General features: G+C 40.2%; 1 protein-coding gene across 2 annotated transcripts in view; it reads right to left on the bottom strand.

The window, feature by feature from the left end:
* Window positions 1–20159, bottom strand: part of snap47 (synaptosome associated protein 47) — a 33298-nt gene that overhangs the window by 8208 nt on the left and 4931 nt on the right. The window contains exons 5-6 of one of the 2 annotated variants that reach the window (XM_081375090.1): window positions 14014–14186; window positions 4770–5166 (exon numbers count right to left, since the gene is read on the bottom strand). In XM_081375090.1, coding sequence (XP_081231216.1) covers window positions 14040–14186 — 147 coding nt within the window. In that variant the 3' untranslated portion in view covers window positions 4770–5166; window positions 14014–14039. Of the gene's footprint in view, window positions 1–4769; window positions 5167–14013; window positions 14187–20159 lie in introns of those variants that run through there. The other variant, XM_081375091.1, reaches the window with a different exon arrangement.

Raw genomic sequence — 20159 nt, 5'->3', positions numbered from 1 at the left:
TCGGGCATACCAGTATACAGTCCTGCCATTCGGCTTGTCCCTGGCACCCCGTACATTTACGAAGTGCATGGACGCAGCGCTCGCCCCCCTCAGACTCAGGGGCATGCGAGTGCTGAACTATTTGGACGACTGGCTGATCATAGCTCAATCACGATCTCAGCTCGTGGAGCACAGAACCATGTTACTCGATCACCTCGAGAATCTTGGTATCACGATCAATTGGACGAAGAGCTCCTTGAACCCCAGCCAAACTATTTCGTTTCTGGGCATCGTTCTGGACTCTCGTTCTATGACGGCGCGGCTGTCACAACAGCGCGCGCTGCGCATACAGCACGCAGCGAGGTCCTTCCGCTGCGGTGCGATTATCCCGCTCAAACGTTTTCAGAGGATGCTGGGCCTCATGGCCTCAGCATCATCAGTTCTCCAGCTGGGCCTGCTTCGCATGCGCCCTCTGCAGTTCTGGTTGAAAGCGCGAGTGCCACGCGGAGCGTGGGCACTCAGCCGATTGCGCCTCAAAGTCGATCAAGACTGCGCAGCAGCCCTGAGACCATGGGCGGCGGGCGATTGGTACCGTTCAGGTGTAAGCCTGGGGACTTCCTCGAGAGTGAAAGTGGTGTCTACGGACGCATCCACCTCGGGATGGGGAGCGCTGCTCGAGGGCAGGCCGTTCTTTGGCCTCTGGTCAGAACGAGAAAAGCTCCATCATATCAACTGCCTGGAAATGCTAGCAGTTCACAACGCGCTGACGCGCTTTTGTCCCCATATCAAGGACCAACACGTCGTAGTCCGCTCGGACAACACGGCCGTGGTGTCCTACATAAATCGCCAAGGCGGCCTCGGTTCCAGTTCCCTTTACAGGCTGGCCGAGCGCCTCCTAATATGGGCTCAGCGCAACCTGAGCTCGCTGAGAGCGGTGCATGTGCCCGGGACACTCAACCTGGGTCCAGACAGACTGTCCAGGAACAATGTTCCCACAGGCGAATGGTCTCTACACCCACAAACAGTCCGGCTGTTGTGGCAGAGATTCGGCAGAGCGGAGGTGGACCTATTCGCGTCCCCAGAAAACGCTCATTGCCCCGTGTTCTTTTCAAAGAACGACAGCGCGCTGTCCCACAAGTGGCCGCACTGCCCGCTATACGCGTTTCCCCCAGTCTCCCTCCTACCTCAGGTGCTGGAGCGAGTCAGGGAAGTGAAATGCCCAGTACTGCTTATAGCACCGTTCTGGGACAACCAAGCCTGGTTTCCAGTCCTGATGCAGTTAGCAGACTCCGCTCCATGGCCAGTGCCATTGAGGAGAGATCTCCTCTCGCAGGCCAGGGGCTCGATTTGGCACCCACACCCAGAGCTGTGGTCCCTTCATGCGTGGACGTTCAACGGTTACCCGTTAGCCTCACGGATGGAGTGCTGAACACCATCACTCAGGCTAGAGCGCCTTCCACCAGGCGGCTTTATGCCTCGAAGTGGTCGGTTTTCTCCAGCTGGTGTACAGCTCGGGGCCTGTCACCCCTCGAGTGTGAGGTGACGGAGGTTCTCTCCTTCCTACAAGAGCTGTTGGATAAGGGCAGATCCCCTTCCACGCTCAAAGTCTATGTGGCGGCTATCGCAGCGTGCTCGACAGCAACGCCAGGCCAGTCACTGGGTAGGAACGATTTAGTCATCCGCTTCCTCAGGGGAGCTAGGAGGCTGAATCCCCCCAGACCTCCCTCAGTCCCGGTGTGGGACCTTTCTACGGTCTTGGCAGCCATGAAAGGCCCCCCCTTTGAGCCTATCCAATCTGTTAGCCTCAAACATCTGTCTTTCAAAACGGTGTTTTTGATGGCCCTCGCTTCGGTGAAGCGCATAGGCGATCTGCACGCGCTCTCTGTGAGTCCAACGTGCTTGGAGTTTGGGCCCAATGACTCCAAAGTCATACTCAAACCTAAGCACGGCTACGTGCCGAAATCCCTCAACACTCCGTTTAGGGCTCAGGTTATTTCCCTGTCTGCCCTGCCGGGGTCAAACGAGGAAGGGGACTCGAGCTGTCTTTGCCCCGTTAGGGCGTTAAGAGCTTATGTGTCCCGCTCCGCTGCCTTCAGACAGACGGAGCAGCTCTTTGTCTCGTTCAGTGGACGTTCCAAAGGAACGGCTGTTTCGAAACAGAGCCTGTCCAGATGGGTGGTTGACGCCATAACAATGGCTTATACTGCCAAGGGCCTTCAGTGCCCGTTGGGCATTAGAGCGCATTCCACGAGAGGCGTTGCCTCATCGTGGGCCTGGTCTAGCGGGATTTCCTTACAGGAAATATGTACGGCGGCGGGCTGGGCCTCGCCGTCTACATTCATAAGGTTCTACAACCTAGAAGTTCCCGCCTTGCAGGCCAGGTTGTTTTCGGTTTAGCCGTATCAGCTGTCTACCACGACACTGATTTCGCAGGCGCACAACGCCACCGAATACTTCACCGCACTTGCAAGCCAAGTGTTTTCGGCGTATTCGAGTCAGCTGTCTGAACACGGCACTGATATCGCAGACGCACAGCGCCGCCGAAGTTCTCTGGGCAGAATTGTGTAAGACCCAGGTTTTCCCACATTAGCCAGGCTCCCTCCTGCCTATGTGATGTTATATCGCGTCTAGAACGCACCTATTTGGGCGAAAGTGTGTAAGTCCCACATTTCCCACATCAGCCAGGCTCTCCCTGCCTATGTGACGTTGTATCGCGCTTAAGGGCGCATCCATTGGGCGAAATTACGTAAGACCCACATCTCCCACATCAGCCAGGTTTTTCCCCTGCCTATGTGGCGCTGTTTCGCGCCTAGGGGCGCATGTATCTGGGCAAAAATTTGCGTAAGACCCACATTTCCCACATTAGCCAGGCCTCCCCCTGCCTATGTGATGTTATATCGCGTCTTAGGACGCAGCTATCTGAGGGTGGTTGTCCCCCCCCCCCCCTCCAGACTCTCCGAAGTCTACCGGGTGATTATGCACTGTATACCTGGACTAGCTTCCAGTGATCGGTGTTTTCTCATCCCAGCACGCACGGCGTCTTACAAGTGGTTCCCGCAGCGTTCTACGAACGCAGTACGAGAGAACTCTCGTAAGAGAACGTACTCGGTTACTAACGTAACCTCGGTTCTCTCTAGAAGAGGGAACGAGTACTGCGTTCCCTGCCGTGCGCGCGGTTCGCTCTGGTTCGCTTCGGCGATGAAAACCAGTTGAATCAGCCTACTCGAGCTCCTTTTATAGGGGATGGCCACACCCGTTTCGGCGGGATGTGACGAGGAGCGCGCGAAGCGCTCTCATTGGTCTGATATTGCATCAGCCCTCGCTCGATAGGCTCATGCAGTTGCCGCAGAACAGCCAATGAGTGAGCGAGCCGTCTCGCCATGGCTGTGCACTGCTGCAATGCGTTTTACAAATATGAAAATTAAGGATAATTTTGCTTCAGTATTTCGTGAAAAGAGACTTTTCCCGCAGCGTTCTACGAACGCAGTACTCGTTCCCTCTTCTAGAGAGAACCGAGGTTACGTTAGTAACCGAGTACGTTTTATGTCACGTAGGCATTTTTTTTGCAGCATTTACAAATGTAAATAAATTAAGGTCTGCTCTATCTCCATAGACAGTAGGCTATATAAACGTCTATCTCCCTCCCCTTAAGAAAAAAATAAATAAATCGTTTGTACTTAGCAAACGTTATCGCAGTAACGTTAGTGTGTGTGTGTAGTTTCAAAAAATTGCGCGAATGTTATCACAGTTCGTGTGTGTGTGTGTGTGTGTGTGTGTGTGTGTTGCACATCCATAATGGCAAAGGGGACGCGATTAAAACTTTGTAAGTACATAAATGTATCAAATAACCATTCCGAGACGTCCTGGTCCATTCTCATTCGTGTTTATTCTGCCAGACTCTCTTCATCATCTAGGTCCAGCAGCAGGGCGGGGATATGCAGCTCATTTACATTTAAAGTGGTAGACGCCAAAACAGCTCTTTTTAAAACAGGTCCCAAAAATTACATTTTCAAATGGTTATAATAAATTAACTGTGGGGTATTTTGTGCTGAAACTTCAAAAATGCATTCTGGGGACACCCAAGACCAATATTACATCTTCTAAAAAGGGGCATAATAGGTGCCCTTTAAGTTAAATTAAAAACGAGATTAATTTAGATTGATAATAATGGGTAAAAAGGCTAATACATTTTGTTTCTATTATTCTATTTTCCACAATGTCAAAGCAACGCAGCTTAACCCAAAACACAAGCTCAGGCATGCACTTCGGTCCATACAAACTCCGCTGTTCTGCGCTCTAGCCAGAGAACACTCCCGTTGCTGGAACACAGGCGTCGGTTCTATTTCTAGCATGCACGCGTTTTCCGCGTGGCTCCAGCCGCGCTTGAGACGAGTGTCTCACGCAGGCAGTGTGCAAAACGCTCACGCCACGCAGCCAGTGTGTCGCCGGCCTTATTCAAGCGCGAATGAGAACCGTTTCGCGGGGGATCCCAGGAGTAAAAAAAACAACAAAAAAAACGAATATTCGAATGTCAAATTTTCAAATCGAATACCAACCCACCAAACGAATATTCGAGTCCAGCCCTAGATGCAACAGGATAATAACAAGGTTCCCCCACAAGTGTTAGTCCTTCACCATTCCGACTTCAGTAAGAAAAATATATATATATATATATATATTTTTTACACCAAATCAAGATGTTGAGATAGAACTTGGTTTACTTTGTTTTTTCAGCTAACCTTATTCAAGTTTGTAATCAGGAAATCAATCCCCCAGTTTTATAGAAGAGTGACAACAAACAAATGACAGTTTGAGTTTATTTTACACTTGTCTTGATCACAAGAACACAGTAAATAAATACATCATTATCAGTTTCACACTAATCAACGACTGATTGAATCAACTGATTGAAGTTCAGCACACATATAACAGTGACAATAAAGCAGGATTACACCTAAGATAGAGTGCATTACTTTTAAGTGGTTGTACAATGTACAGAATCTTGTGAAATACTGAGATGTCACTTCCTAACAGCAACGACTTCAAATTGATTACAGTGCTCAAGTTATGTCAGAGGTCACTACATTTTTTTTCCAGAGGGTTAGAATGTTAAGCCATGCAAAATGATGTTGAAAAGTAATTTGTGTGTTGTCTGATTTAGTTTGCAGGTTGCAGATCTATGTTGACCTGAGAAAAAAAAAAGACATTTGCTGTGATCCTCAGTCACATTTTGGAAGTAAAAATAGCAAATTACACAGACAAAAAACTGACCGATTTCACTAACAATATGTATTTGTTTTTTTTTTGTTAAGAGTAGTTCAATCACTCAATCATAAGATATGTTATCCTAAAAAACTCATCCACACTGAATGAGAACACTTTTGAATAAATGGATTCCTGTCAGGTCCTACTACTGACATCTGGTGCATCATTTGCATGTCGACAAGCCAATGGATTTTTGAGGAGTAGTCCTAATTAAAAAATTTCAGACAGAGATGTATTTCTGCACCAGTACTTTTTTTTTAATTCTCTCACAATCTACAAAAACTTTCTTTTTAAACTGTTGGAAGTGTTTAGTACACTGCAATTAACAGTTTTTATGTGATCTACAGGCTGCCGCATCCCTAGATGCATCACAAGATCCAACACCCACATTAATAAGCTTTGTACAAATTTAGGTACATTTATGTAATCTATTACTTTACTTTTTACATGAAAATGTACAGACTATACTTAAATTTTATGAGAGTGCCATGGAAAAGAAAAAAACGCTGGTAGGAATCACTGGGTAGATGTGCCACTCCCAGTCTGCTCATATTGAATAGGCTTGACCAGAGTCAAATACTGCCTTGCTTGAGTAGGGAATACTTGTTAGCAAACTTTTAGTCACAACGGTGGTAACTTGTATTGTTGCAAGAATTCAAGGACTAAACGTTTAGTAGGAGTGTGTTATTTTCGGTTTCCAGTGAAGGATCCAGAGCATTGTAGGCATTGGCTAAAGGCTGCAACAAATCATAAATATGGACAGAACTGAACCTTGGCCCACAAAAAGGGAAAAACAGAACTTTTTTTTTTTTCTTAATGAATATAGGAAGCTGAATGAAACCACTGGAAATGTAAGCATTTTAGCTTTGACTCCAGATATCAGAAGGCTTTAGGTACTGCCCTGGCAACTTGCATTATACAGATTATACAGACTTATGACGTACGATGCAGGACGTACAGATGTTAAGATGGCCATTAAGAATGCGCATCCCAGGGAAAGGGATTTTCCGATCTGCCATAGTAGTGAAGTTCACTGGCACATGACTATAGGGCTGCACGATACTGGGAAAATATGCGATATGCGATATTGTTGTTGAGTATTGCGATAACGATATTTCTTGCGATATAACATTTCCCTAGAGAAATGCTTTTTTTTTTTATATATATATAATTTATATATGTACTGTAATGATCATACTAAAATAAACAGGTAGGCTAATAGATATTCTTCTGATCTCTGTTTTTTCATAAGGAGTTAACATTACACATGCAACACTTTGATTAATGGTTGTCTGTGAGACTCTGTTATTGTTACTTGGCATTTCGTTAGCAGTTTTGGTAGATTTGGGCTTACACTTTTTGAAGTCTTCATATAGCTCCCTGAGATTGCGTTCCAGATGACTGTGGAGATTAGTTTCCTCTTGACGTGGCCAAAATTTTTTGGCACGACTTAGTGACACCGTCACTTATGTTCACATATCGCGTTTTTTGTGCGTGCAAATTCGTTATTTCAGATGCAGGCACGCGGCAAGCGCGCTCAAAATGGAAGCACATTTTTCCAGGCCTGCCTATGCCGCGACGAGATGAGAACATCTCAACTTTTCAGAATTCCGCAAGCTCATGCAGGACATGGTTCCATAACAACGACAGACGCAAGCGCTTGTGGAAAGAAGGAGATAGCGGCGCGGCCGTGATATGTGAACGGCCCCTTTCACAGTACCTGCATTTATGACACGTCTTCTCTATTGAAGCCAAAATATTGCCATATTTCAGACGTACAGTCCTCTTTAGGCACAGGTTCTTCGCTGTTGTCATTTTCCTCACTTGTCTCTACTCCCGCCATTAGTTTTTATTTTCGACTCTCTGCTCTGAGCCACTAGGTTCCCCTTTGGGCCCGATCTAGCCAATAGCATAATAGCACCTACTGGGGAGGCGGGTATAAAGATATTAAGGACACATTTGATTGGTCGAATTTGGATAAACAACCTATGCATGCATGCATCACACAAATGCTTGGCACATAAAATAAATGCAATTTATCGCACCTCTCTGCAATACGGATATCGCATATACTATTATCGCGATAACGATAATTTTTCGATATACTGTGCAGCCCTAATGACATACATTACCAGTAGAGGGTAGTCATGTTTCTTTCTCAGTTATAGCGTGTACTGAAGCCAATTATATGCATCAGATGTGTTAACCTCTTTCAGGCGCATATTGACAGCAAGCGACAAAGCTCATAAACGTGTGAGAACTATTTCTAAGTATATTGTTTATGTAGCCTACAGCTCAAATAGAAATAAAATATTAAGGATTCATTTATTTATGTTTTTTACATGCTTGTCATTGGCGTTTGAACATTACTGTAGCGTAAAACAGTGTTTAAAATAAAACAGTGTTAAAATATTTTTTTTTGTGAACTTATAAGTGCAAATATCCCATTTTAGCAACCTTAATTCCCACATTGTGGAATTATTAACACTGTGAATTTAACGCATTTCTTTGACATTTAAATAGCCTATAAAAGGTCTTTTGCAAGGACATAATGACAAAAATGTGACTTATGTAAGTCTAACATAAAATTATATTGCATTTTAATGTCTGTCTTTGCCACAGACCTGTTCAGACATGTTATGCTTTTTATATCACTCACTACTTTATTTTATACAGATTAGGTAGCAGAAGCCTCCACCAAATAATTCTGATATTTTAATAGGCCTATATTGTTCATTGGCCACTTAAAAGTACAATCTGTATCATAATTTTTCCAGGGAATAAAAACAGAAAAAAATAATTCCACCGGTTTGCTCCGAGCAAAATCAGTAGCCTATTTTAACATTTCTGTTCCTGCATTCTTTCTGTATTATTAACGTTCTGAAACCTGTTTGATTAGAAAAAATACAGATTAATAACGTTATTTTGTTTGGCTTTTTTTAATGTAGCCTAGTTTATAATAATAATAATAATAATAATAATAATAATAATAATAATAATAATATTAATCTATAATACTACTACTACTAATAATAATAATATCTCTTTTCTTTTCTTTTTTTAACACCATACCACCTTCCATGGATATATATATATATATTCAAGGCGAGAAACATTTTCCCTGCAAAACATAAATAAATAGTAATAAAACGTTTTTATAATAAAATGAACACAACAATATGACAAAATGGCCATGTCAGAGCTTTTATTTTTTTAAAGTGGTCATACATGGCTACAATGCAGTTTTTAGCTACTACATTGTGATCAAACACACAGGTAATACAAAATCTAATTTATTAGCTGATATATAATATAATGGAGGGTGAAAACGACATTTCCCATCGTTCCACTCTCCTTCATAGCGTCAGAAAGTTTCGTCTTTGTTATTGTTTTGAAAATGTGACCTCTGGCGGCGAAAAAATTACAGACTGTACCTTTAAGTAGGCTATTGTAGTTTGTTTAACCAATACTTATATCACTTTCTGTGTTTATTTATTTCTCCAAAACTTCCCAAGGCCTGAAAATTGCTATTTTAATTTAAATTGCCATGACTTTTCCAGGTTTTTCATGACCGTACAAACCCTGTATTTAAGAGATCGCATCTCATTATTATGAACATAATTTTAAAGCGCATTTACCAAAATTCATCAAGAAAGATCTATTGTAAAATACATGATTGATGTTTGCTTCAGCATTGGATACTGATATACACTGCCGTTCAAACGTTTTTGATCGCTAAGATTTTTTGTTTTTAAAGAAGACTCTTCTGCTCACCAAGGCTGCATTTATTTGATTAAAAAAAAAAAAAAAAAAAAAAACAGTGATATTGGGAAATATTCTTACAATTTAAAACAGCTGTTTTCTATGTGAATATATGGTAAAGTGTAATTTATTCCTGTGATCAAAGCTGAATTTTCAGCATCATTACTCCAGTCTTCAGTCACATGATCCTTCAGAAATCATTCTAATATGATGATGTGATGCTCAAGAAACATTTCTCATTGTTATCAATGTTGAAAACTGTTATTTACATTTTTATTTCAGGATTCTTTTATGAATAGAACATTTAAAAGAACAGCATTTATCTGAAATAGAAAGCTATTGTAACATTAAACACTACCATTCAAAAGTTTGGGGTCAGTAAGAATTTTTTTTATATTTTTGGGTGGAAATAAATAAAACAAATCAATACTTTTAATTATCAACAATGAATTAAATTGATTAAAAGTTACAGTAAAGACATGTATAATGTTACAAAAGATTCTACTTAAAATAAATGCTGTTCTTTTGAACTTTCTATTCATCAAAGAATCCTGAAAAAAAATTGTATACAACTGTTTTCAACACTGACAATAATAATTAGAGATGCACCGATTGATCGGCTGGTGACCGGAATTGGCCGATTTTCACGTGATCGGCCGTAACCGGCGACCGGCCGGTCAGTCTGACAAATGCCGATTTTATGCCGGTCTAATGCACTCGGGCGCCGCATAATTAACATCGCGCAACATCAGCATCACACGTGCACACGGAGCACATGTAGAAAACCTCATGAATTACGTCCGTTCAGACCGCAAGCGCGTATTTTTTTTCGGCGTGCATGTTAATCAATGAGTGCATTCACAACGGAAGCAGGAGCAGCGCGTGAGCGTCAAGCAGGAGCGTCGCGAGCAGTGAAGCGCGTGTTTCGGCGCCGAGTCTATTTGCTGCACTGCTCACGCTCAATTAAAGGGAAAGCACACTTTTGATGGAAAATAGCCTAAATAGGGTTTCACTAAAAAAGTGCCCAAAATGCACAGAATTTGTGTGTTTTAACAAGAACTGGAGCAGGCTATGTCAGAAAAGAAAACAAAGACTAATATTTATAGAAAATGTACCCTTTAAACTTGTTTTATTATTCAGTTTGTACAAGTGATTGCAATAGGCCTGTGTTTGTGTGAGCTTTGAGAAATATCTTTATACTGCAAGGCTATATTTATTTTATTTTTTATTTATATAGCCTATTATTTTATTGCCATTCCCTGTTTTCATACAGACGTTTCGTTTGCTAAATATATATATATATATATATATATATATATATATATATATATATATATATATATATATATATAATTATTGGATATTGAATGTGAAAAGGAAATGGTTCTTCCACAACACTGCACTTTAGATGTGTGTGAACTATGCAAATTGTAAAATGTTCTATTACAGAAAAGATATAAAATAAATATTTGTGTGTGCTGTAAAGTGGTTAGAAAAAAATGAAATCGGAATCGGCTAAAATCGGTATCGGCAGGTCAAACTTAATGAAAAATCGGAAATCGGAATCGGCCCAGAAAATTGTAATCGGTGCATCTCTAATAATAATGAATGTTTTTTTTGAACATCAAATCCACAGAATGATTTCTGATGGATCGGAATGATGCTGAAAATTCAGCTTCGATCAGAGGAATAAATTACAGTTTAAAATATATTAAAATAGAAAACAGTTATTTTAAATTGTAATAATATTTAACAGTTTTACTGTTTTTTGCTGTTGATGTTTTTTAATCAAATAAATGCAGCCTTGGTGAGCAAAAGAGACTTCTTTTAAAAACATTAAAAATCTTACCGGCAGTGTATTTTTAGGCTAACTTATTGTTGCACTTCGTCATTTTGCACGCACGCAGGCATCTTTAAACTTCAACAACAACACTGTGTTTACAAAGCACATCAAATAATGATCCGCTTTGCACTCATGTGTAAATAGATTTTTCAATGTCCGTATTACCATATCAAATATTTGTGTCTAATACTATTTAGCCTATATTTTATTGTAGTTTTCTCACAATCACAACATTACATGCAATTAATTTATCAGACACTTATAATTAAGTTAATTCTATTTTTAAAATGCAACGTACTGTAATAATCTATAAGTATATTTAACAATCGAGACGAATAATTGCAAAGTGTTTAAGAGCAATTTGGTCTGGCCTGTAGAATAAAGCATGTTGTTCCATGCACCATCTGGTGGATATTCTGTGAAGCAAAACACATTTATTTAAATTCTAAAAAATGTGCTGACAGGATTCAGCGGCATTCCGCAGGACGAATTGCGGCATGTTGTGGGAAAAAAACACGCATTCTTAATGGCCACATCTGAAGGCATAGCGTAAGCTTAGGTGAAAAATGGCGAATATGGAGTTGAAGGATTGAGCAAAACAAAACGCCCAGTCACGAATTAGTCTAAAGTCTAAAACAAAAAGTTTTAAAGAAAAATCTGGGAGGATTTCGATATAACAGAAGAGGAGCTATGTCATACATCAGGTCAGAGGTCACCCTTCTGCCGGAACTTGACTCTTTCGTGAACGTGCGTATGGCCGTTGCCGGAAGCCCCAATTATTATAAAAGTTTAAAATATGGATATTTTTCTTACAAAAACCCATCACTTCACTTCAGAAGGCATTTATTAACCCACTGGAGTCATACGGATTACTTTTATTATGGATGGATGTGCTTTTTGGAGCTTCAAAAACTCGGAGGAGCCAGAATATTATTTAATATAACTCTGATTGTGTTTGGCTGAAAGAAGAAAGTCATATAGCCTACACCTAGGGTAAATTGAGTAAATTATGGGATAATTTTCATTTTTGGGTGAACTATTAATAAAAGTAGATCTACAGGGTGGGCCATTTATATGGATACACCGTAATAACATGGGAATGGTTGGTGATATTAAAGTCCTGTTTGTGGCACATTAGTATATGTGAGGGGGCAAACTCCTCAAGATGGGTGGTGACCATGGTGGCCATTTAGAAGTCGGCCATCTTGGATACAACTTTTGTTTTTTTCAATAGGAAGAGGGCCATGTGACACATTAAACTTATTGGTAATGTCACAAGAAAAACAATGGTGTGCTTGGTTTCAACGTAACTTTATTCGTTCATGAGTTATTTACAAGTTTCTGACCACTTATAAAATGTGTTCAATGTGCTGCCCATTGTGTTGGATTGTCAATGCAACCCTGTTCTCCCACTCTTCACACACTGATAGCAACACCGCAGGAGAAATGCCAGCACAGGCATCCAGTATCCATAGTTTCAGGTGCTGCACATCTCGTATCTTCACACCATAGACAATTGCCTTCAGATGACCCCAAAGATAAAAGTCTGAGGGGGTCAGATCGGGAGACCTTGGGGGCCATTCAGTGTGTGAAGAGTGGGAGAACAGGGTTGCATTGACAATCCAACACAATGGGCAGCACATTGAACACATTTTATAAGTGGTCAGAAACTTGTAAATAACTCATGAACGAATAAAGTTACGTTGAAACCAAGCACACCATTGTTTTTCTTGTGACATTACCAATAAGTTCTTCCTATTGAAAAAACAAAAGTTGTATCCAAGGTGGCCGACTTCTAAATGGCCACCATGGTCACCACCCATCTTGAGGAGTTTGCCCCCTCACATATACTAATGTACCACAAACAGGACTTTAATATCACCAACCATTCCCATGTTATTATGGTGTATCCATATAAATGGCCCACCCTGTATTAGGCTGCATTTACAATAAAGCCTAATGCAGAGATCTGATGGGCTTAGTGACTAAGAAGATTATTTAAATGTTCACACTCAGTAGCATAAACATAAGCACGTTTCAGAGCACATGTGCAAATACACATGTAAGCATTCAAAATCAGCATTATTTTTTATAGGTGTATTTTATTTTAGTGTCAACTTCGTAATAAAGTGCTGGTACTTTGACATCCCTACTATAATAATAATAATAATAATACATTTTATTTGTTGGCATCTTTCAAGACACCCAAGGACACCTTACAGAAAAAATAAACAAGACATTAATACAAGCCCAACAATAATATCAATAGTAAAATCAAACTAATAAGTACGATCTTGATCCTAAAACCATAAAGTCCAGGAAATTAAATTGGAATGATGAAATTTATGACTAAATTTCTTATAATATTTACTACAAATATTATGACACTTCACTCTTAAGGTAGGCCCAAACTGATGCCAAAGAACTAGCGCTGATGAAAGCTAACTGTGTTGTCGCCTCGCATCGCCTGCGTTGGGGGAAAAAAACCTGCACTTGAACACACCAAGAGAACAGCCGACTGTCAGCTAGAATGCGCGTTCTGCGCCTGCGTGTATATGAGACTATTTCTGCAGATATATTTATCTATATTCATCATTCAAAAATGGAAACCGATGCTGCAGGCTGCAGATACACAAACCGTAAACAAAGCAGTGCGTGCTTACCATTTTGAATATCAATCTTGCTGATCTCTTTCATTATTCCACTCCGCTCATGGTAATATTGAAATATTCGAAGATTAAGAACACTCGGGTAAGATTACGTCAAATTAGAACAGGCTTACATCTGTACCGTTTTGACTTCTTTGCTTGTTGTTTTGCTATTATTCTCGTCAACTGACTCATTCACTAAGCTGAACAGCCAATCAGAGTTTTAGATATAGAGAACTTTTTTCCCTGCCCCGACGCGAGGTGACAACACAATCTGCTTTCAATCAGCGCTAGTTCTTTGGCGTCGGTTTGGGTTGTCCCTACCTTTATGCGTATGTTTTTTTTAGCATGCAAAATGCATAACCTTTAACCCAAACCTTTTGCTCTTGCTATTATTGCTCTCTTTACAGCTTTCTACCTTCCTCATAAAGATCAAATGAATTTACAGTATAAACAGTGCACTATTAAGAAACACACTTTCTAAAGATTTTTTGTGTATACCTGTGAATATCTTACCATTAATCTGGCATTAAGCATTAAGTTCACAGCAGTTTCCTCATGCGGCTGGTGTGCCTGTTAATGTTCATGGTGGTGTGGTCGGTAGAACAACTCAATAGATCCAGAGCCTCGTCTTGACGCTCCAGCTCTGTCTCAGCCTCCAGGGCAAGATTCTTCAGCTGCTGGAGCATCTACACAAACACAGAACACAACATAATCATGTGGATGATAATGAATAATTGGGGTTGCAGTTCTAAATATAGATATAATATGGGCATTGAGGATTGACTTCTTAAAGGGGTCATGATTTATTAAAATTGTCATAATTTTGAAATAAAATGCCATTTTATACCCTGATTTTAGCCCTCTGATTTGAACACTCTGTAGGAAGGGGCATGTCTGTTGTGAGAACGCCCACTGCTGTGATTGGCTAACATCTTGCATGTGAAATAGAATCTGCACTCTCACAAATGCTTTCATCATTACTGACAGTTCAAACATGATGTAAATAAGAGTGTAGACAGTGTTACTGATAATTACGGAAGTTTTGGTGAGAGTCCAGAACTCAGTCACTGATAAACTATAACGGAGCGTTCTTTGATCAATTCATCTGTATATAATTTAATCACAAATTAAATAACAGATTATTTCCATGATACTAAGAGAAACAATGTGAGTTTGATCCTTTAACCTCCGGCTTGATAAAGAGCAATGAATGATTTTGAGACAAATAACGCCTGACTGTATGAATCATATAAGAAATCACTGATCATACAGTAAAAGACTGTTTGCAAAGCCTGCGCCAAAATGCGACTGATTTACCAAAGAATCCACAGTGAAATATACCGAACAAACAAATGAAGCTATACTTAGACATTCATATAGTTGAAAATAAGTAACCACTTATAGCATTAGGATCCTTTGGAAGGTAATGTTATTTTTAGTCCAGTGATCCTCTATCTCTCTTCTCATCTCACTAACGTGCCAGTGGGCAGGGCCAAAGACAATTATGTAGAAGTAGGCGTTGATTTGGTTCTGCAGAGGCGGTCTCTCATCGCACTATTACGTCATAATGTGACAACATTCCAAACGAGTAATTTTCTGAGCTTGGATTCAATAAAAGCTGTTTTTGGACTAACAAGGAAGTTTTGAGTTTGAGGTTTCTCAATTCATGACCCATTTAAATTCATCAAGTTTAAACCTTTTACTAACTGTTTTGCACAGGTTGACAGACAGCTAAGTCACCAGTCTAAGATGCTGGTGTTCAGGAGACATCAGGGACGAATGAGTGATGCAGTCACGTGTTCCTAACCACCTCTAAATGGTTTAAGTGATGAGATCACAAATTATTTTAGACATTAACGCTTGCATTTAGTGATGTACATTTGGGATCCAATCACCCAATATGGATTTGAGTATAAGTTGTAAAAGTGGTGAAACTGATAATAAACCTAATCTACTTTGGATGCAAGCAAAATAATATAATACCTTATCTTCCTACACTAGGAAGACACTATTAATATATCATAATGAATAATAGGTCAGTGTATATAGAATAATAATCAACAATAAAGATTAAAAAAAGTTACAATACAATTAAACTAAAATGCCCAAAACAATAAATTATGACAAAGACTTTAGATATACAAAGACGGTGCACTCATATTACAATGAATTACTATTACTATGAGAGTGCAATGCACACAGGGTACCCCCAGGATCCTCCAACTTAAATTCAAGGCTTTTTAAGACCTTTTTAATACCATTTCAAATGAAATTCAATGCCAACTTCGTACCAATTCCGACAGAAGTATGAGGGGAAAATGTCAAATCTGTATACATTTTAAACCCTAAAAAATAATTATTTACAAGTAGACTACTTGAATTAAATAGTACATTTTATGTAAATTATCAGTCATATAAAATATATACGCAGCAGCGTTGTAGCGTGCACGTGTGTAGGCCAATGTTAATTTTGGCAGCCATTTTTGATTTAGTCTTACTCTTTATCTTCAGACGAAAATGCTTATTGGTCTTAGTCACATTTGAGTCATTCTGCCTTTCATAGTGTTAGTTGACGAAATGTGTTTGCATTTTTTGTCAACTTTTAGTCATTACTTTTAGTCAAACTCCAGTTACTTTAATTTTGGTAGCTATTTTATATGTAGTCTTTAGACAGAAAATGTCATAATTATTCTCTCTAGGCCAATTTGATTAAGCTTATGAGAAATTAAAATTAAGCTAACAGGCTGTATTGACACTGCACTCTTTAGCAGTAGCACTTGTGCAATTCTACATATCCCTTTTCCTTAGTTCTGCAAATTTTTAGAGTGCCGTACCCCCTCTCTTCCACTTAGACTGCAGTCACATCTTTCCATTAAGGGACAATATTTGCCCCATTTAATCGATTTTTCCATTTCATTTTTCACCTTTATACCTTTAAAAAATAAATAATGCTTTAAATAAAACAATGTTCAATAAGTATTCAATGTTAAAAAACGTTTAATATTAATAAAAATATGATATTAAAATCGCCAGTAGGTGGCGGTAACTCATTGTCTTTGTCAAAGCCACAGATTTTGTTGCAAAATAGAGCAATAAGCCTGACAATACTGTTTAAAATGTAGTACATCACTTAATGTTTCCCTTTTTTTTTTCTTTTTTTTTTTTTTTTACTGTTGTATAAAATCAATGTCACATTTGAAATCGTGTGGATAGTCGGGAAACATTGCATTCTTGGTCGCATAATGATCAACATTAAAAACACTGCTGTATATCAGCCTGCATTTTGATCGCAGATTTAGTCGCACAAACAGCGCAAGCGGCTGGTGACAGAACACAAGCGGCGCGTGACAGATCTTCTCAAATGAAGATCGCTGAACTCCAGCTTGTCTGTGTTTTCAGATCATCCGCGCTGCTTCAACAACGTAGAGAGAGCGCGCGTGGATGGCTGTGGCCAGATACTACTGAAAAGACGGGGTAGAAAACATGTTCTTTTAACAGAAAAGCTCTGATTAGTAACCATAGTAACGGGTGCGCACGCTTTCGCGCGTTCTTCTATGACGTGAAGCGCGAGGTGCACTCAATGTTACGCGACAAATTTTTAATTAGTCTACAACAGTTAATCTTGTTACGGTATGAATTTAATCATAGAAAATGCAAAAAAATAAATAAGACATTTGTAACAAAATCCAAGACTTTGTATACCAAATTCAAGGCTTTTAAGGCCTTAATTTGAGATTATCAAATTTAAGACTTTTTCAATGCTTTTAAGACCCCGCGGGTACCCTGTGCACAATATGGCGGAATAAGTCCCGGCTTCTAAATAAAAGAGCTAATTGCCAATTGGTAAAGTCATTGCATCACTGTAAATGCCATTAGAAGCTCAGGTTGCCGTAGAAACAGTCAGTGTCCTTAGATGTGCGATTAGGACTACACATGTGCACTGGCTGGTCCAGCCTGAAATATCAGCTTTTTTAACGCTATTTGAGCATAAGAAACAACATTTATGGGATAATTCATGTGAGATTTTGTTGCTAATTTGAAATATGTTGTTTAAATATGAGTGTGGCAAGAAGTTTTTGAGATTTCAGGATTTCCCCATTCAAGTAGATAGAACTTGGTCTTGGATGCCGGGAGACATTGCAAATATAGTCGCTGAGTCACTTTCCTTGAAAAGGACTTTGGTTATGTTTTGAATAACAATTGTTATGGTCACAATGAGACTGAACACTATTAATATTTTGTATGTTATAATTAAATCTTACTGTGAAGAGTGACACTGAGTGCCAGCAGCCATATCACCCTGTAGCCCAAGACTGGTTGCCCACTGAAGCTAAGCAGGGCTGAGCCTGGTTAGTACCTGGATGGGAGACCTCCTGAGAAAAACCAGGTTGCTGCTGGAAGAGGTGTTAGTGAGGCCAGCAAGGGGTGCTCACCCTGTGGTCTGTGTGGGTCCTAACGCCCCAGTGTAGTGACGGGGACACTATACTGTCAAAGAGCACCGTCCTTCGGATGAGACGTAAAACCGAGGTCCTGACTCTCTGTGGTCATTAAAAAATCCCATGGCATTTCTCGTAAAGAGTAGGGGTGTAACCCCGGTGTCCTGGCCACATTCCACACATTGGCCCTTACCAATCATGGCCTCCTAATAATCCCCTTACATTGAATTGGCTCTATCACTCTCTCTCCTCTCTCCACCTATAGCTGGTGTGTGGTGAGCGCACTGGCGCCGTTGTTCTGTGGCTGCCGTCGCATCATCCAAGTGGATGCTGCACACTGGTGGTGGTTGAGGAGAGACCCCTGATATGATTGTAAAGCGCTTTGGGTGAACAGTAGTACATATGAAAGCGCTATATAAATGCCTCATTCTATTCTCATTCTATTCTATTCATTCTATTTTACAGTACATCTTTTTTTGTTACATTAGTATAGTCTGTACTAGGGATCGACCGATATGGATTTTTTAGTGCCGATGCCGATACCGATTTTTTTTATCATCAGCCTTAGCCGATGACCGTTACGAGTTGCCGATTTTCTTGGGCCGATATTTGGAGCCGATACTGCTTTTGCTCACTCAGTTTACATCATAAAAATGACATGTATATAATATATAATGATAACAACTGTTACAAGTCTCAATTAAGAAAGGAACATTTATTGAACTTAAAAAAAAAACAATATTTGACAAATATTAAAAACATGAGGTAGAACAAGTAAAAAAAAAAAGTTCAGTGCTGAAAATAAATATTTAAGCATAATTCAAATTCTGAAAATAAATTTTGAAAATAAATATTTAAGCATAATAAATAAAATTATTTGACTGGAACATGTTATTCTGTGTAGTTGTCTGATATGTAATCGTGATCTCCATTTTAAACAAAACAAAAACGATTTTAACCCAAAAAGATTCTAAGTTTATTATGAATTAGGGATCGCGTCTAAAACGTGTGGAATGCACGGCCGCGCCGCTTCTACAAGCGCTTGCGTCTGTTGTTGCTATGCAAACATGAACTGCGCTCTCCATGATGACGAGGAAGTAAGGATTAATTCATTTCTAGCCCTTTACGACTACATATATTTATGGAGATGAGAAATAAAAACCCGCCCTGTCCAGCTATGATCCGCTGTTCGGCCGAGCATTCGATGTTGTCATGGAAAGGTCAGTTGTTTTTTGTCACAAGACCTGCGTGCGCTTGCGGCATTCTGAAAAGTGTAGATGTTTTCATCTCACGGCACAGGAGCGCCTGGACAAACGAGCGCGCTACATCGCATGCGTGTCGTAACAGCGTCGCTTCTTTTATGAGCACACGTCCAAACCTCAGCCAGGTGGTCGCTGAATAAAACTCCCACAAATATCACGGAATCACGTCGGCATTATTTAATCCTATGACCAGTGTTTGTAACAGCTGCCGTATGCATATGGATAGCCTCAAACTTAGCTATTTGCAGCTCCCTAAATACAATGACAAGCAGTTTTATAGATGATCATGAGGCATTCGCGTTTTCCATTTGGACCCACAAACTTGCTTAGCTATAGTTGCACGCACAGAGCAGCTGTTTCCACTTTCAAAGTGTATTTCAGCCAAACAGTTAAAAAGATGCTTTGAAATTTTAAAACTAACTCTTGAAGAGGCTTCCAGCACTCTGCTAGTGTGGGAGGGGCAGTGCATGGGCTGCACGTGAACTGCAGCGTCTCCAGCGACACAGAGCTGCCTGCGGACGCCTGTCTGTAATTAATGCCGGGAAAAAACTATCGGCGAACGCAGCAGCCACGTATCGGCCGATGCCGATACACTTCAAACCCGCAAATATCGGCCCGATTTATCGGCCGACCGATATATCGGTCGATCACTAGTCTGTACTCAGTACATTACAATCTTCTACAAGACAAGCTGCCCTGCCTCATCCTTTTAAAAAACTTATTTTCCTTCCCCTCGCATGTGGCATCTTAACATGTTTGTTTTTAGTGTTTCTCAACCCCAAAACCACACTGAAAAGTGATATCTGTGATGGTTGACCAACCATCAATTATCTCTGGTAACAGCAATAATATTGTGTTTTGGAATTATTCAACACGAAGTACACCATTCTGCACAGCCCCATAATGATGCACTTGATGAAAAATGGTTGACTGTTTTTGCGTCAGTGTTTAAGCCTGGTTT

This window comes from Scardinius erythrophthalmus (assembly GCF_964197995.2).
Source record: "Scardinius erythrophthalmus genome assembly, chromosome: 9".
NCBI classification, from domain to species: domain Eukaryota; kingdom Metazoa; phylum Chordata; class Actinopteri; order Cypriniformes; family Leuciscidae; genus Scardinius; species Scardinius erythrophthalmus.
This window is presented reverse-complemented; position numbering and strand designations above follow the sequence as displayed.